The sequence below is a fragment of the Artibeus jamaicensis genome, unplaced genomic scaffold (assembly GCF_021234435.1).
Source record: "Artibeus jamaicensis isolate MK-2021 breed Jamaican fruit bat unplaced genomic scaffold, CSHL_Jam_final contig_402, whole genome shotgun sequence".
Lineage (NCBI taxonomy): Eukaryota > Metazoa > Chordata > Mammalia > Chiroptera > Phyllostomidae > Artibeus > Artibeus jamaicensis.
Window position 1 is genome coordinate 8139640 of NW_026521818.1, and position 18062 is coordinate 8157701.

At 40.8% G+C, this 18062-nt stretch overlaps 1 protein-coding gene and 1 pseudogene across 1 annotated transcript in view; both read left to right on the forward strand.

The window, feature by feature from the left end:
• The window catches only part of KCNN2 (potassium calcium-activated channel subfamily N member 2), a 152638-nt gene extending 138001 nt beyond the window's left edge, over positions 1–14637 (forward strand). Inside the window, exons 7-9 of the mRNA XM_037167051.2 lie at positions 5192–5319; positions 11455–11524; positions 14037–14637. Coding sequence (XP_037022946.2) covers positions 5192–5319; positions 11455–11524; positions 14037–14324 — 486 coding nt within the window. The 3' untranslated portion in view covers positions 14325–14637. The remainder of the gene's footprint in view (positions 1–5191; positions 5320–11454; positions 11525–14036) is intronic.
• Positions 14638–17553: 2916 nt separating this feature from the next.
• Positions 17554–17653, forward strand: LOC119065143 (uncharacterized; annotated as a pseudogene).
• The last annotated feature ends 409 nt before the right edge of the window (positions 17654–18062 follow it).

Consider the following 18062-nt stretch of genomic DNA (forward strand, 5'->3'; position numbering starts at 1 on the left):
TCCCCTGAAACACTGCATAGAAAAAATTGTGTTTTCTGATGGTCAGCAGAGGTAATGAGCACATGCAGACAGTCTGAAGTCTGAGTCCAACTGAGGAAAAAGCGATCTGAATGTGAAAAGAGATTCTTCTTCCAAGCAGAAATGTCCCTTTCCAAACCTCGCATTATAATTGTGGGTCTTAACTGAATTGAGCAATTAAATTTTCCTGAAGACATATTCACCACATACACATTTTCAGAGGAACAATTGTACACAGAAACTATGCGTGACCATGTCAACCACATAAAATGCTGTGTCGGAACGTGGAACTCACCATTCACTGTGCACCAGCGTGAAGGCGGATGGTTCTATCTAATTCCAAAAGTGTGCCTGACATTCTGTGATTCAAAAGTGGCCACAGGTAGGGATACACAGAATAATTTGATGATTTAAAAATGAAAGCATAATAGCGATAACTTGGTCACTGGGCTCAGTGTGACAGGGCCATCGATCTAACAGATTTGCAGCTTCTCCCCGCACAGAGGTTTGCTTATCATGCTCCGTGTTTGGGAAATATATTACTACTCTTCATTTAGGTCTAAACCAAGAAGATATCTGGGAGTTTAGCTCTCTGAATTCTTTCATTTTGGAAAGAAGCTTGACAAATTTTTCGAGTAGTTAGATGTACCATGAAGGGTAATTATACATATTAATGTCCACTGTGGGCGTTTCCAATCCCGTTAAGGATTCTCAATAAGATCCATAATAAGAACACTGTTATGTAATTATATAATTTTGTTTCCTGTGTGTCTCTTAACAAGTGAACAGAAATTTTGAGGGATATGCTCCATGTAGCTCTTACAGTGTCCTCGGACTCACAGCCCGGTGGGTTGAAACATAGAACCGATGGATCCCTTGGCCTTGCCCTGTCCCACCATCACAACATTCACCCACCGGGTACCTGGTCTAAAGGAGACCTGGGCGGCCAGGTTGGAGCCCTGAGCACATCCACTGCAGCTGCCGCAGGGCCCTAGAGCACGTGACAGCTGGTGCACAGGCTCAGCAGCACTGTCTGCATTGGTCCCAGGCGTTGCAGAGGCATCGCCCACAGCCTCCGTGGCAACATTTCACTGTAGCGTTCAGAATCGAGAAGCAGGAAACTCTCCTCCTGGGGCGGGGGTAAAAGGGAAAGAAAGACAAATCGCCAGTCATAAAAATAGTTATGAGGAGGTACAGCATCAGGAATATAGTCAGTACTATTCTAACTATACATGGTGCCAGATAGATACTCGACTTATCAAGGTGATCACTTTGTAAGTATACAGATGTCGACTCACTATGTTGTACGCCTGATACTAATATGTTATTGTACATCAACTATAATTTAAACACAAATTTTAAAGAAATGGTTCTCTTTTTAAAAAATTGCCCTACTTCTTAAATCACAGATTATGTTCCTTCCCCTTATATTTGGGAAGAGTGGAAGGACTGCACTTAAGCAAGTCTCGGAAGGGAGAGGCAAGAGGAAGAAAAGCAAAGAAATAAGTGGAAAAAGAGTCAGTGCTATAAAGCAAAAGAACATCATAAACAAATCGGCCTTTTAAACAGCGCTGTAATTATGGGTGTCATTTAGGGTTGAACAAAGCAAATTGTCATTTAAAAGTCAGTCGGCTTTAAGTGCTTTTTGTGGTTTATAAAGTACTGTCATACTTTATGACTTTAATATTTTATAATTTCCTGTGAGTCAGCAATATAATATTTCCTATCCTTTATACCCACAAAAGTGGGTTTAAGCTATCTGGGAAAGTAATAGTACTTTTAATAGTTTAAGTTATTTTCAGGGTCTTTGTTTTCTCAAATTATTATTAAAATATCTAATGATTAATATGCCTTTCACAATTTTTCTGATAAAAGATTTGAATTAGAGTTGTGCATTAGTGAGGCAAAACAAATTGTTCTTATTTTCTTTGTGTGCCCCGTGTATGGAGGCAGCAATGGAGGGAGGAGGTAGTTCCTTCCTGTTCAGAAAGAATTCTCCTCACACTCTCCTCACTTTTTGAAGTATAGGAAATAAGTTGTATCTCTTAGTGGTGGTATTGGCTCATTAACTGAAAATAGAATTATTACAGCTACTAAATGTTTGAGGTATATCTGTGAATCCCTCATACAAACTATCATGGTATCTAACATGTGGTAAAGACTCAATAAACATGTTGAATTAATAAAGGGAAATGCACTGGCCCATTATATCCTCTGTCTCTTCTCTCACCTGTACAAGCTTCTTATCAGGAGGCTCCTTTGGCTGAGAAATATGCATCTGTGGTTCATGATTAGAAGTGTTCATGATGCAGGTTCAACCCCATAGACATGTACTTAGTACCGGCTGGGCCCAAAGCACTGAGCTAGGGAGACACATGGCCCCTGCCCTCTGAGAATTTGTAACCCAACTATATTCTCTCTGCTGTACATCCCCAGGAAACAGAAGAGGGGCTCCAGGGTTACATTGTTGGGTGACTGTAGGATTCTAAATTGTGCAAACGAAGGACATTTCCCTTCCAGACCCATTTCTCTTTTGTGCCAATGATCACAAATGCATAGGCCTGCTTCTCCTCTCTCAGTTTTTCCTGTAAGTTTGTAGAGCACTTTTATGTAACAATTCTCCACAGTTCAAACCTGTAAACACTGAAGTGCTGCCCACTCCGTCTTGTCCCTGACAGCTGCTCCCTTTCAACCCAGGGAGCGCTGAGGAAACCTACTGGAAATACTCTGAGCATTAGGCAGAGGATAAGTTCTTCTATTCTTGGACATATTGTTTTGTGGCTGCTATTTTGAAAAACAGCAGTTTAATTTGACACTTTAAGAGTTTAATTCCTATGTTTGAAAACCTATTAGGGAATTAGAAAGGAGATGTTGCAACATAAATGCATACATGTGTTTCACAGGTTTTAAAAGCAGCCATATGATGGAGTCATTTTCAGTTTCAGCCTGTCAACTAATAGGAGCGAATGCAAATACTGCAACATAAGGCCACAGGCATTGCCATCCCACTGAGCTCTGAACTCAATGGGTCCTCTGTTCCCTGAGCCATTCCCCCACCATCCCAAGGAGAGTCATTCAAAATACAGAGGACAAGCATTGAACCACCTTTGTAAAAGTGCATAGACTTTAGGAATTCGTCATTTGCTATTTGTACAGGGTGCGGCAAAAGTAGGTTTTCAGTTGTCCGTGTGGAAAATAACACAGTCATAAACAATAATACAAGAGTAAACTCTGTTTCACTTACTCAAAACCCTGTAGGGAGTCCAAACTAAAATCAGTCGCTGTGTTCCATCCCAAACATGGCCATGTTCAACTGCTGTGTTCCTGCCTGTCAGTTTTCACCCAGTGTTCTGGCTTCCTCTCCAGCCCTCCAGGTTGCGCCTCGGCGTCTCAGGCTGATTAAGTCAGGGAGGGGACATCCAGGAGGGCCCTTACTGGTCTTCAGGTAGCTCCGACTATCCAAGACAACCCACAAGAGCTGAGACCTCCCCCGCCTGGTCCTTCTTCCAAACAGAAGGGCCTATCCCAACCCCGGGCAGTGTTGGCCAGTCGCATCCCACTGGTCTTTCAAAAGCCGGGTCCTCAACCCTCAACAGCTTATGCTGCATCCATTTCCTTAACTTTGAAAGGACATGAAAGGGTCAGACAGAAAAAAGCCATCTGAAAGGTGACTCCTCCCTCTGTGAGGAAAAGAGACGTGTTTCCAGAAGACCGAAGAGCCCAGAAGCACCTGGAACACCTCTGACCTTGGCTGTGGGCGGCGGTGATACTCCTTACTCGCACTGCTGGTGCTTGGCCCCCTGCGTCTCAGCCATTTTTCTGTAGGTGCGAGAAACACTGTTCACGCAGAGGCTGATGAATATCCAGGTGATGTAATCAAAGTCACTCCTAAAAGCAGTTATCAGAAACCAGTCATTTTCTTAAAATGGGTTCTAGTGATAAAATTTTGCTCAAAAATACACCTTTTCAGCATGATGGAAAAAATGCTTTCTTTCCTAACATGAAAAAACACACGTACATGCGTGGGCCCATAATTTAAGTGTAATTCTAAGTTTCTTCCTTATTATAAACCTAAGAGCTGAAAAGAACTTCAATGATAATTTTCCCAAACCTCACATAATGAAGAGGAAACTAAAGAGGACTAGTGGTTAGCTAGTCCCCTTGGCTGGACTTGGCTTGTAGGGTCAAGAACTTACTCAAGCCCAGCTCATCGTTCCATCTTCCCCACCACACTGCCTTCCTGGAAGCACTGTTTTTCACCCACCCAGCCCCCCATGCGCCTGCAGCTTTGAAACATCTCTATAAAACATCTTTATGCATCCCTCAAAGGAATGAAATGGAATAGCTTCTTAGAATAAGTAATTAACAACAGGAAGCCAAGTGAAAGCTCTGGGTCTTCAAGTTTTGTAGTGAGCAAGGGAGAGAACAAATATTTTCTTGGCTGGGCTCTTCATCACCTTGTAGGATTTTTTTAAGACATTAATCAAGAAAACAAGTGATTGAACATCTCCAGGAAGTGTTCACACCTTCCATCTGCTGTAGCAGGTCTTGGCAGTTTCACTGTAAGGCTTTCATCCTTGGGTGTGTCCCATGCATTTGAAATGCAGTGTATTTAAATTACCAACAACATCATGACAACTTGACGCTCTGCCAGTTAATCAAAGAGTGCTGACAAGCATATAGTTTGCTAAGTCCATCTGCAAGGCTGCAGGACTGGGTCCCCCATACATTGAGCAGTGAAAACATGCCTTCTTCCTATAGAACACAGCCAGAAATGCTGAGCAAGCCCACAAAGGACAAGACTAACCTTCCGGCATTTTTCCTTTCTCCAGAGACATGAAGAACACAAAGAGAACAATTGTAATACAAGGCGGAAAAATAAGCACCTCTTGACTGAAAAAAAAAAAAAAAAGTGGTTGAATGAAAGTCCCTGATAGGGTCGAGTTTAGCCCAGGAGGAGATCAGTAGCTCCCTTACATTCCAATTTAAGTATTGTTCCCGCACAGATACAGGGACTTTTTAAAACCTAGAGATGCATGCAAATAGTTTTTTTGAGACACAGTTACCAAACAGTGCTAGAGCTTATCATTGGGATGAAGAATGTGACCCCCTGCAGAGTTGCAAAGGGTTCTGCTTTGGAATTTATGTACTGCTTTTCTTGTTTTGTTAACAGGTGAAAAACGCAGCTGCCAATGTACTCAGGGAAACGTGGCTAATTTACAAAAATACAAAGCTAGTAAAAAAAATAGATCATGCAAAAGTAAGAAAACATCAACGAAAATTCTTGCAAGCTATTCATCAGTAAGTACCATTTTCATTTCCATCCTGGTTTTGTGTCTCTAGGCTTTGATTCTAGCACTGGCTGTCCTTCTCTCATGATGAAGCAAAGAAGGAAACATCGTCCTGCTTGTTCCCAGAGGACATCATGTGGCAATTTAATAATTTCATAAACGAAATCCTCAGAAAAGTTTTCAGTTCTTGTATGATTAAAAATCATTTATTATTGGGAAAATAGTCACTGAATATATATAGTAATTAAAAGTCTTCTCAGTTTTATAGAACCAATATAATTTCAGTTAAAATTGTATTTCTTAATTTAGCTTATTATATAGTTTGCTCTAAGACATTTAGTTTGAATCTACTACAAAATCTAGAAAACATTTTAACATTTTATGATCTCTCTGGATTTTTTAAACATACTGCGTAGCGTCTTTACATGAAGGTAGTACTACAGCTGACTTAATACTTGAATTTTTAAGTGAGTTTTTAATCAGGATTTGGGGGATTTTGTATAGGCTACATGTTCATTATAGATTTTATAGTTCCTATAGACCCTGACTCTCTTATCGTTATTCTGACTTTATCCAGACACCAGAGTTGAAGTCTTTCATGCCCTGTCACTGTTAACCATGTCACTGTCACAGACTTTAAAGTACAAATTCATGTCTAGTCAGTTTCAGTGATGACCTGGAAGCACCAGGTCTTTCTCCCCCAGGCTGGCAGCGCCCTTACCGTAAGTACATTCACGTGTGGGTGTCAGTTATGATGCCACGAGGACTTGCTCAATGCCATTTCCAAGCAGGGAAGAGCAGGCGTGGTCACACGGGTGGGCTTCCCTCACACAGCCCCTCCTGGAGAGGTGGGTAAGCCCCAGGGCCCTCGGCTGTGCAGTGAAATGTGCCTTCGCAGAGCTGACTGGCACTGCAGATGAGAAATCTCTGAGGCTGGAGTTTTTATATATTTAGGTAATTTGTATGTAGTATGTTACTATACTAACATTTTGTGGGAAATCACTAAGCACTCATATTGCTTTTTTACCTGTCCAACCAACTTCCCCTTTTAACTAAGTACCACTGACAATGTAGAATATGTCTGTAATTATGGCCATCTATGCACTCTATAGAAATTGCAGCTTTTTTAAATGAAACTTCAGGGACTCAACGTCTAAAGCAGAGGGAGCCTGCACAGATGGTGGAGTAGCCGATCCACACTGCTAGTTACTCCTGTGCTTTCTCTTGCTGCCGCCAACACCAAAGTGACATCATTTCTCCTTTAGCTCTGTGACGCATGAGACACACAGCTATGCCTTTTAAAAGCCCAGAAAGCTAGAATTTTATATACCTTTAAAGTCTGGGAAAGAATAAGAGGGAAAAGCACAGAGAGGAACTTTGCATTCAGTCTGGCTCCCAAAAAGGAGCCGCTCTCAGGAGCTGACAGCGGCCTTTGTCACTGAGCACCACCGCCTTGAGCCCTTGCCTAGTCACCTTGATTGCTGAGGCTTGGATCTCGGACAACGAGCCCCTGAGTGGTGCTGAGCCTTCACCTCTGCCCTCCTCGGGCCTTTTATCCTGTCCGAGCACAACTCTCCCCCACCCCCCAAACCATGTGACGCAGTGACCCTAATGCTCATGCAAGAGGTGCTGTGCAGAAGTCACTCTTCCCACATTTCATGTTCCCAGACTAACCTAGAGGGGAGTACATTAAATGCATTAGAAGGGAAAGCTCACCTTCCAGGTGTGAGATGACCTTGAAGTGGACGAGGTCAGTCTGTCCATGTGTCCAGCAGCCACACGTCTCATGGCCCCCAGATGGGGTCTGTGTCCCTTTCTGCCAATGTAACCTATTAACTGTACAATTTAATGGGATTTGCCTTTGATGCCTTGGGTAAATTTTTGTATCACAGAAAATGGAAAAAATGGTTTGACAGCTTTTTTTGATAATTCTGTAACCATGTATAAGTAGTGGGTATCTATATATTTATAGTCATATTTATATATGGTCATAGAGCTGTTAAGTTCTGAATGCATTGGCACTTAGGAACTTAGGGAAATTTTAGGGGTGTTCACCATACAATGTTTTCAACTTTGCTATAGGTTTTTCAATTTTTCGTAATAAATGTTAGAAAAAAAATCTTTCAGTGAACTGTTTTTAAATACTGTCCAGAAGCTATTGGCGTATTGCTCCCAGTGTCCTGACTGTAGGGGGTTCCGTGGCCCCTTCAGCGCGCTTCTCGGGGACAGACTAATGGAGGGAACCGCGTGGGAGTCCTCTGCATCTTTCAGACATTTCTCATTGTTTCTTCTCTAGCAATATGCACTCCTACAGCAGATGAGCTTCAAGCAACTCAGAAGTGTTCTGAATTGTTTTATGAATTAGTCTTGGGTTAATGGATTTCCTTTGAGGTGGGAGGGGCCTTATACTCTGTGGAAAAATACAACAGAGTTTATATGGGCAGGGTTTGCCTAGTTTATTGTAATTGTGCATAATCGCCTTTCATTTTAAGTTAGTGAAGTCATAAGGACAAGCACACAGGGCTCGATTCCTAAGGGTAAGGCCTTGATTGCCCACTGTTCACACCCAGTGAGGCTGTCAGCCTTGTCTGTCAGCGTTGGGTAAAGTGAGGCTTTGCTGGTTGAGGAAAAATTTACAAATTCATTGGCTGCAGCTGTCCTGGCCTCTTGCATTCTCTGATTTGTCCTGAGAGCTTTTTCATTAGCGCTCTCTCCCTTTCTGTCAGGCCCGCTCTATTTCAAGTCTTGCTCCTTTCCAAGCTTCACAGCCTTTCTCCTCAACATGCGGCCTCTCTAGTCCGATGGTCATGAACTCTGCAGGCTTGTGTCCTCTTCTCAGTGACGTGTCTGTCTCTTGGCGTGGTCACTTAGTGCCTCCAAGTTATCTATTCTATAGCTTTTCACCCTTTTTCTGGTAGCAGCTTTAACCTTAAAGTTTATCATTCTTCAACTATATACCCATCAGCCAACATAACTTGTCTCAGAGCCAAGAAATTCAATAAACATAATTTCTACAACATAAAGTGTTATATTACCTCCCTCTCAGAAAGCCGGGCTTCTAAACAGCCCCAACTCAGAAAAGATGCACTCTTCAAAAAAATTATAATTCTACTGTTTAGCATGTTGTCCTTTTAAGCTCATCACATTCATATTAGGCAAAAATGTTTTCTAGCGTTTACTTATATATACATCCTATATCGGAGAGGCCAAAATGACATGACACAAGTTCTTCCTTCTGAACTCTGTCTCTGGAGGGAAGTATGGGCTTTCAGGTGGGGGAAGAGCAGTAGCAGGGACGAGGCATGACAGTATATTGGATAGTGTTTCTCTGGTCCGTATGCCCGAATCCTGCAGAATCTTAACAGGATCTTCCAGCCAATGAATCGAGCCCCCTGTGCACAACTGAACGCCACACTGTGTTATTTTGTTCCAGAATATTTTACAGTTTCTTTTCTTTTGTTTTGTCTTTTTATTTCAACAAAATGAAAATAGAGCTCGGAAGTAAGTCGTGTGAGCCGCTCCCTTCAACGTTTACAGAGTTCTCTCCGGGCTGCATGCACCCAGCGGGTCCTTTCTTTGTGAATTTTAGTAGTCTGATTGCTGCTATGGAAATGTGATCCAAAATCATGATATTTTCCTGTGATAAGTGAAGTTCACAAGGAAGAAATCAACATATGTTTCTTATTTTTCTGGGGGGAGAAAAAAGTAAAATACACATCTGCGTGTTACCTTTTATTCTGGCAGCTGCAGCTCAAGTAGGCTTTTTCTACCAGCTCCACATCACAGCCAGTCTAAGCAGCAGCGAGGCGAGAAGATTTAAGTGCAGAGAGCCAAAGGGATTCCAATCCAACAGGGCTACACTAGGTCAGCTTTCTGGAGTAGTAGAAAATAAAATGGGCAAAATTCTACTGTCAGAAACATCATATGGTAACCCAGGGGAAGTCAATTAGGCTCCATAAGAGTCCGATGTGCCCCTCTCAGCCCAGGGACCAGCACTGGCCCTGCTGCCAGACTTGCTGAGTTCAGGACTTTCTCTGCATTTACAGGGTGTAGGAGGCTCCCAGTCTGGCGATCCCAATTATACTATTACTTCAATTTGAAAAGAAAGCGTAATAAAAATCCCTACCACAAACAGATTTAAAAAATAGCACTCCCAGCAAAGAGAGATAAAAGTGATATCAGTTGACAATTGAAACTCTGGTGCTGAATTCTGGCCACAGGCTCTTGTCTGCAGGAAGCTCTGAGCTGCGAGTCTGCTCGCTCTCTTTTTAAAAAAGGAGAAGGTAGCAGGTGTTAGGAGATAAAAACAGTATAGGACCGGCCTGCAACCTTTTTCTTATAATAATAATAAAAAATTAGAGGAGAATGAACAGGAATTGCTTTCACTCTACCCGTTTTAGTGTCGCTTGATGTCTTGTTTGAGTGTCACTAGTCATCTAGAACATCTCTGGATGCAAACCCCGCACTTCAGAAGCACCGACCTGACTCACTTCATTTCCTGCATGGAGAGCCTGAGGGTCAAACTAGCTGCAGAGGGAGGGCGGGCCGCACGTCTGCCATCCTCTCCGGTACACGTCTCTGCAGTGACTCCCATGTCTAAAGTTTGGTTTCCTGGGGGGTGGAGAGTGGTGGGTTTTATTTATGGCTTGTTTTTAAAAGGCATACATCAAGACTTGTACCCCTTGTAAGTGCTTAGGGAAACATCTTTCAACAACATGTTAGATTTAAATCTATGTTTGCAAATTTCTTTAGACTAGAACATATTCCGCCTCTATAATAGCACGAAAAGGAGCCATTCTATTCTAATAAACACACAGTCGCAGTGACAAGTTATAACCTTAAACTGTTTTTTAGATCGTTAAAGAGCATGATGTAGGCAGGTGTCAGTTAAACTCACTGGCAGAAGGAACTGTATCTTCACTGTGGAGCAGATTTGGTGACATATTGGATATCCCAGTTTCAGAACAGAATCACTGAGCATCGTGAACATTTGTCACAAAAATCTCCCTGGCAGTAAAATCTTGCCCTGTAAATGTTTTTCCTTCTATGTAATTACCTTTAGTTTAAATTGGGAAATAATAAAAAGTGCTATCTCCAGCATTACCACTCTACTTTGTAAAATGACTCATCATCAAGGTATTAAAGTCAGCATAGACATATATATGTTTTTCACTAGTAGCTCAGAGAGACCTGGTTCTCTTTCAGAGCAAAGCTTTGAATTATTGACTTAAAGAACAGCAAGGCACTTTTTGTTGTTGGAAGATCTTAATTTCTTGGTACCATAGCAAGCACTGAATTAAGTATTTGTTAAAATATTAAGTAAACAAGTTAAGGAATAGTTAAGAGTTCTTATTCAGAAAGATTTTTTTTGAACAGTGGCTTTTGGACTGTCAATCACATGTATGCAATGGTATTTAAAAGTATCTAAAAGTAACTTTACAAGTAACGATTCCATCTGTCAGACACTTTAATTGTCCTCTGACTTTCATGTACAATCAAAATTAAAAGAAATTCTCCCAAGGAAATGGTCTGGTTTCTCTTCAAATTCAATGGCAGTTTAAGTTAAAAGTCAAGTGAAGAATAAGGGAATTATGTGTTTTTAGTTATCTTGCTGCTGGTTGAATAAAAGTTTTATTTTTGCTAATAAGAATCTCACTTATCACTGTGTTTCATCAGGTGCAAATACCTAACCCAATCCATTTCAGACTAAACAGGGCTAACACCTGTATCTAGTCACGTAGGCATAGGAAGGCGCTCACTGCTCCAACATTGACGCAATTCTAGTTGCTTGGCATATTTCTTCCTATGTCTATTTGTCACGATACTGGGGCTTTAAGGAATGTTTTGGCTTTTCTCATATGGTTAAATCCTTATGAGCCTTTCTTACTTAATTCAACTTTAACTACCTGGTGAGTAGCTGTCCTATGGACACCTCACCTCTTCTCTCTCTCCTTTCCTTTTTGTGGTGTTGGGGAAGCATGCTTCTCATTGTACCAGATACATAACCAGTTTGGACTTTACCCCAAATACTCAAGGCATTATCCATGCAGTTATTGCTCTTGTCGATTTTGTGCATGCTCTTTGGAAGGCGTATGATAGTCCTAGAAAGAAAGAAACCTTTCTGACTTCAGACTCTGTCTTTTAGATTAAGAAGTGTAAAAATGGAGCAGAGGAAACTGAATGACCAAGCAAATACCTTGGTGGACCTGGCAAAGGTAAGCTGGGGTCTCAATCCTCACGCACGCATCTGTCCCCGTTCTCGGACAGTCCTCACGTATCCATCTGTCCCAGTTAACCACAGCACAGCAACTAATAAAGCTTCGAGAGGGGGCCACCCCCAGTGTATTTAACAACTCAGCCCACCAACTGCCCTAAAGTAATGGTCCAACTTAGACAAATATTTTAAAACTCTTAATGTCTTCTTTTCTGCCTATATACATTATTCAATTGCATTCTGAAAGCTTTTCTACTTGCAATGATTTAGAAGTACAGTAAAAAATGTAGGTGGAATATGAGACAATACCTTTGGGATTCTTATTTGTAGTTCAATCTCATCTCTATGAGAACGGAACTACATCCTGGGTTTGACTATGAGGCTAAGTAAGACTCATCAATAAAAAATTTTAAATGTGTTTTAAGCAAACTCAGAAGAATGTAAAATTGAATTGAAAAATACCAGAAATTATATCTTAAAATAAAAACTTATCTTGTGAAAAAGTCATCTTTTAAAAATAATTTATGGTTCTTCATTTCATAATTTGAAAATGGTTCCTCTTTTTAAAAGCACATTAATAGTCCCCAGATTCTTCTGTCAGATTTATAAGATGTATCTGGTTGATTTTTTGGTTGTTCTCCCAAGTAAGCTCTACCTTCAAAATATGAGTATTCGTCAACAATCACAACATTTCACTTTCTTGAACAAATTCTAAAGTTGAGGTTAGAATAGCATTTATGTAAGTATTCAGCCTTTTAACACAAACACTTCCAAAAAGGCGATTCTCAGCTGGACCTGTGTGTTCTAAACATAGTTAATAAATCAGCTGTGTCCTTTGTAAGGCCTCAAGTGGAATCTGTGAAATCCACACATTCTTCTTCTACCCATGAAATAACACATCTAAATTTTAGGTACTTTCATATATCATATAAATGTTGAAGATAAATATTTGACATCATATATAGAAGATGTAAGTGAACTATTTAATGACTTACCTCTAGGAGGGTATATTATATCATGCATTTAAGTTGGGACATACACATACAGGAAACTCGAAGACATCCTTGATTAGTATCAGTATTTACATATGACTCTTGCCATTTGTCCAGAACAAAGATGACGTGGGCTCTTTCATTACTCCTATGTCAGATGATAAAAGAAATTAGTTGTTTTTAGACAAAAATAAAACAGACCACTTAGAATATATATGTGGTATATAGTTTTACTATATATCATGTATATTTATTATATATAAGAGCTATATAATTTTTTATATACCTCAAGAGTATATCTATAAGGCAAGATACTATTTCTTTCTAATGAATCCTTCAGTGCTTGTTACTGTGACCATGGACTACCCCTACCACAGGGCTTGATATTTTCTGACTGGATGGATATTGCTGCAATAGTCTAAGACTACATAGTAAAAACAAACTTAATGTGTTTTATCTCTATGGCCAAACTCAGACTAGTTGCCTGTGTTCTGAATAGTAACCTCCTTGTATAATCAGCTTATTTGTCATCATTAAGAGAATGTTACACAGGACTGTTGAACAGTATAAGAGCACCTACTGCAAAGGGAAATGAGGTAAAGGAGGAAAGCTTATTCAAAGGGGGCTGAGACGCGGGAAGGCTTCCCGGACCTAAGGTTGCCATCCCCATTCTTCCCTTCTTGGCCATCCTCCTGCCTCTGAGCCAGTCAGGCCTGAGGTCCTCTTCTCTGGTCTCTGGGATTCTTCTGGAAATAGAACCTGGAGTCAGAGTCATGATACCCTCTGGTCAAGACAATCAGTTGCAGAATTCACTAGGACACCAAAAACATCTATTTCAAAGCGCTTAGCATCTGATCAAATCATTGCCGATAAGGTAGCCTCGTACCTTTGGTATTTCCGACTTTCATTCTCTCAGTGACTATCTGTAAAAATACTCTCTGACCCACAGAGAACCCTAATTTTACACATGAGACAGCATAAGATAATCAGAAGTTTTTTTACAGTTTTAAGTTCCTAAATTATGTAATCAAGTCAGTTTGTCCTAAACTTCATATTCCTTCCTCAGAATTTCTGCTACACCCCAATACCATTCAGACATTATTTTTCTTTAAATCTCTTGTTTTTAAAAATTAGCCTTGCCTTAGTGTTACATCTTACAAAATGAATTCAATGTTCTAACATTTGTAACAACCATTAAAATATATACATAAATATTAAGTCAAAACATGTTTATCTATCTGTACACAACCAGACATCACTGGGAGTAACACCTGCAGTCCCTGCAGCTGGAACATATTAATGCCTAAGACAGCCCAGTCCTAACCCCTGGCACTGAATGGACATACTAAACTTTCCTTGAGAGACAAAATGTTCAGTTTGCAGATGTGCGTTTCCCCTCCCCACCCCCTGCACTGGACGTCACCTGAGGAAGACCAGCCTCACACACTGAGAGCTGACAGTTCGCTTCCCAGCCAGAGTGACTAAGCCTTAGTTCTTTGTTTCTCTGTCCCTGTTTTCCAGACCCAGAATATCATGTATGACATGATTTCTGACCTAAACGAGCGGAGCGAAGATTTCGAGAAGAGGATTGTTACTCTAGAAACGAAATTAGAGACTTTAATCGGAAGCATCCACGCCCTCCCTGGGCTCATCAGCCAGACCCTCAGGCAGCAGCAGCGAGACTTCATCGAGGCTCAGATGGAGAACTACGACAAGCAGGCCACCTACAACGCCGAGCGGTCCCGGTCCTCGTCCCGGAGGCGGCGGTCCTCCTCCACAGCGCCTCCAACTTCATCAGAGAGTAGCTAGAAGAGAATCAGATAATCACAAAATAAGACTTTTTGCCATCATATGGTCAATATTTTAGCTTTTATTGTAAAGCCCCTATGGTTCTAATCAGCGTTATCCGGGTTCTGATGTCAGAATCCTGGGAACCTGAACACTAAGTTTTAGGCCAAAATGAGTGAAAACTCTTTTTTTTTCTTTCAGATGCACAGGGAATGCACCTATTATTGCTATATAGATTGTTCCTCCTGTAATTTCACTAACTTTTTATTCATGCACTTCAAACAAACTTTACTACTACATTATATGATATATAATAAAAAAGTTAATTTCTGCACATACTGGTTTGGTCACTTGACATTTCCAAAGACTCACTTCACACCTTAGTTTCCAGGCAAAATGACTGATTGTCACCTGATACATGCTGATAATTCCCACTTCCAACAGTTTAGCTGGTTGGAAGAAGGCTTTCAGTTATTCCAGAACCTCTTCACTTAAGATTTTCCCTCATTGTGGAATATTGTAGTCACAGTCATTTCACCCAGCCCAGTTTATTGTTCAAGTTTATAGTGTCTCACTTCTAATGTGGTTTGTTTCCAAATGATGTGGAAAGTGAAGTGGTTCTATCGAAACATATCTGAACAAGAGGTACAGATGCTTTTAAGAATTATTTCATTACAAATTTACCCCCCGAATGAACTTAAGTTATTGAGCGCCACCATTGGCAGTGAACTGAAGTTGCAGAATTACTTATGTCATCTTTCTCCATACGGTCACTTATAATCTGGGCCCACCGTGCACTCTTAAGTGTTGGGATTCTACATACACATGGGCATAGTTCCTATAACTTAATGAACATAAACAACATATGAGCAAACTCTTAACACGTCACACATCACCTAACAAATGGTCTTCTCTTGTTCTGTGCCTACACATTTGGTACCAGGAAGTAGTGGCGTCTAGTAAATTTTGTAAGTTTCATTACACTAACTTCATGGGTGGTTGGAGTTGGTTTCTGTAAAAGGCAACTGGGCAGTTACTGATGCAGACACGTTTCTTTCCACTGTTTTTTGGAGAGCCATCCTTGAAGTGACAGCAATGAGGAATTCCCTCACACGGGGGGATGTGTCAGAGTCCACAGAAGGACGGACATGGGGTGAGAGGGCAACACACCCTAAACACATGGCTTTGCCCAGAGAGCTCTAAACCACATGCTTGGGTTGCCCTAAACCTAAAAATGACCCCTTAGTTTTCAGAGAAATCTGCTTCGCCCTCCTCCCTTTACTTTACACCATGTCCTTTGGGGTCTCCCTGACAGCACAGCACATTGCTAGCATACCAAGTATTTTTCCTCTTTAACACAAAACTAAAGTGGCATATTTCATCATCTTGCATAGCTCACTGAATGAAATCACTTTCATAGCTAGTTTATATAATTGATGCAAAATCGAACATTTCCATTCAAGAGCAAGGACATAAAACTATGATTACTTTAGATTGCCAGGGAATAACGGTGTTATTACCTATCCAAAGGGGCTAAATATGAAGCTCGCTTACATGTCTTGTATCATCTGTGTAGGATAAGGACAAGGCCTGGGAAGTCCTTTAATGATAAGAGCAAGAAAAATTCTTAGAGCACTGCATATAGGAACATACTGCTGAGTTAGATGAATTTCAAAATCCTGTGTTATCAGAGTTTCTACTTCGTGGATGAAATCAGAATTTTATTTATGTATTCTGGGTTGCATACAAGAATATATCAAGTATTTGGGCCCTGGCCAGGTCGCTCAGTTGGTTAGAACATCATCCCGATACACCAAGTTTGCAGGTTCGATCTATGGTCAGGGCACATACAAGAAACAACCAATGAATGCGTAAGTAAGTAGAACAGCAAATCAATGTTTATGTTTCTCCCTTTCCCTCTCCCCGCCCTCTCTAAAATCAATAAATTTAAAAACTGTATTTTAAAAAATTCTTAATTTAAAAACAGAATCAAGAATTTGCTGTAAGCATTGGATACAAAAGAAAAAATTAGAAAAAAATGATTAATTGTTGCAATTGATGCAGTTAATTCTTTAAAAAAAATAATTTATTTTCAGAGTGAGGGTAAGGGAGGAAGAAAGAATGGGAAAGAAACATCTTTCTGTTGCCTCTTGCATACCCCCAACTGGGGATCTGGCCCACAACCCAGGCACATGCCCAGCAGGGAACCAAACCAGCAACCATTTGGTTCACTGGCTGGTGCTCAATCCACTGAGCCACACCAACCAGGGCAATGCAGATAATTCTTGGATATTCTACCTCTATTGTGACTAAAAGGCAAAGTAGCAGATAATTAAGACTAATTAACATCTTACTGATCAGTAAGCACTACCATCCCAAAACACTAGAAGACTAGGGAAAGAATAACATATTGCTCCTTTTGTTGAGGGAAAAAAGAGAAAAAGAGTTTTAATTTAGATTTTGTTACCTTGGGCTTATTCTTCTTCCAAATTAGCTGCAGTTCATGTAAGATGTCATTGTTTTGTCTTCTAAATTGATGCTGCTTGTCCTGTTTTCTATGGAAAGTACATGAAGACTGGTAATGATTCAGGAAAAGTGTGGAATCTTTTGTCTCTAATTTTTAAAAAACACCAAGTAACCACAGTTTAAAAGAGAAAGAGAGGACCTATCTGTTGCACAGACACTGTGGCTGGCGATGCGCTGAGTGACCCTCCTTCCCCCAACACGACCAGGACTCCTCCGGGAACATCAGACAGAGCCCTCCAAGGGCCCCTGGATGACTGCTCTTCCGCGGTGACAGACGTTGTTCTAATCTGCACTCTGTTTTTCAACATTTCTAATAATGACTGAGTCTGTAGTTACAACTCAGCCTATCACCCTGGCCTCCCTATTTCTCCACAGCCACCCAAGAGCCTATGACTACCACAAATCAGTTTAAATTACGAATGGCACCCCTTCCTTAATAATTTTCTCTACTTCCCCTCCTTGTACACAGTATCACAGGTTAGTCACTAAAATGAGGATTCCAGTAAGAACGAACCAAATTCATAACAGGTAGCTCATCTATAACATTTTATATGCTTTTCCCCTAATTTCTCCCCTATTGGTAAAAATTTTCCAGAAACTCTCCATTAAAGCATCTGGAATAATCCAATGATTTTGTTCCACACAGAATATGGAAACTGGGAGAAAAACCAATTGCTTAGGGTTAATATGAATCTCCAAGAATGGATTAAAATACTACAGCCCCATCGTGTCTCGGCCTTTTGGCTCAGATCAAGTGTAGTATCTGTTCTCATCAGTTTAAAATTTTATAGCCCTCTCCTATTTTTCAACTTTGCCAAGTCTTAAGAATGATGTAGAAAAATATGAGGGTAGTCCTGGCTGGGTGGCTCAATAGGTTGGAGCATTGGCTTGTACACCAGAGTTGTGGGCTCAATCCCTGGTCAGGGCACCTCACCTAGGTCCCAGGTTGGATCTCCAACTGGGGCCTTACGGGAGGCAATACATCACTGTTTCTCACATTGCTGGCTGTCTCTCCTTCTCACTCCTGCCCCTTCTCTAAGATCAATAAAACCATTTTTCTTGGTAAGAGAAAAAAATAGGTTAAAAGTCATACCTGGGTTTGGAAGTTAGTTCTGCCTCTTGCTAGCTCTGTGTATTTGGACAGCCTTAATCCTTCTGTCCGTTTTTCTTATCTGCAACATGAGTATTAAAAGATAGATATCAGTGAGATTCTGCAAAGCCTGGCATTTTACC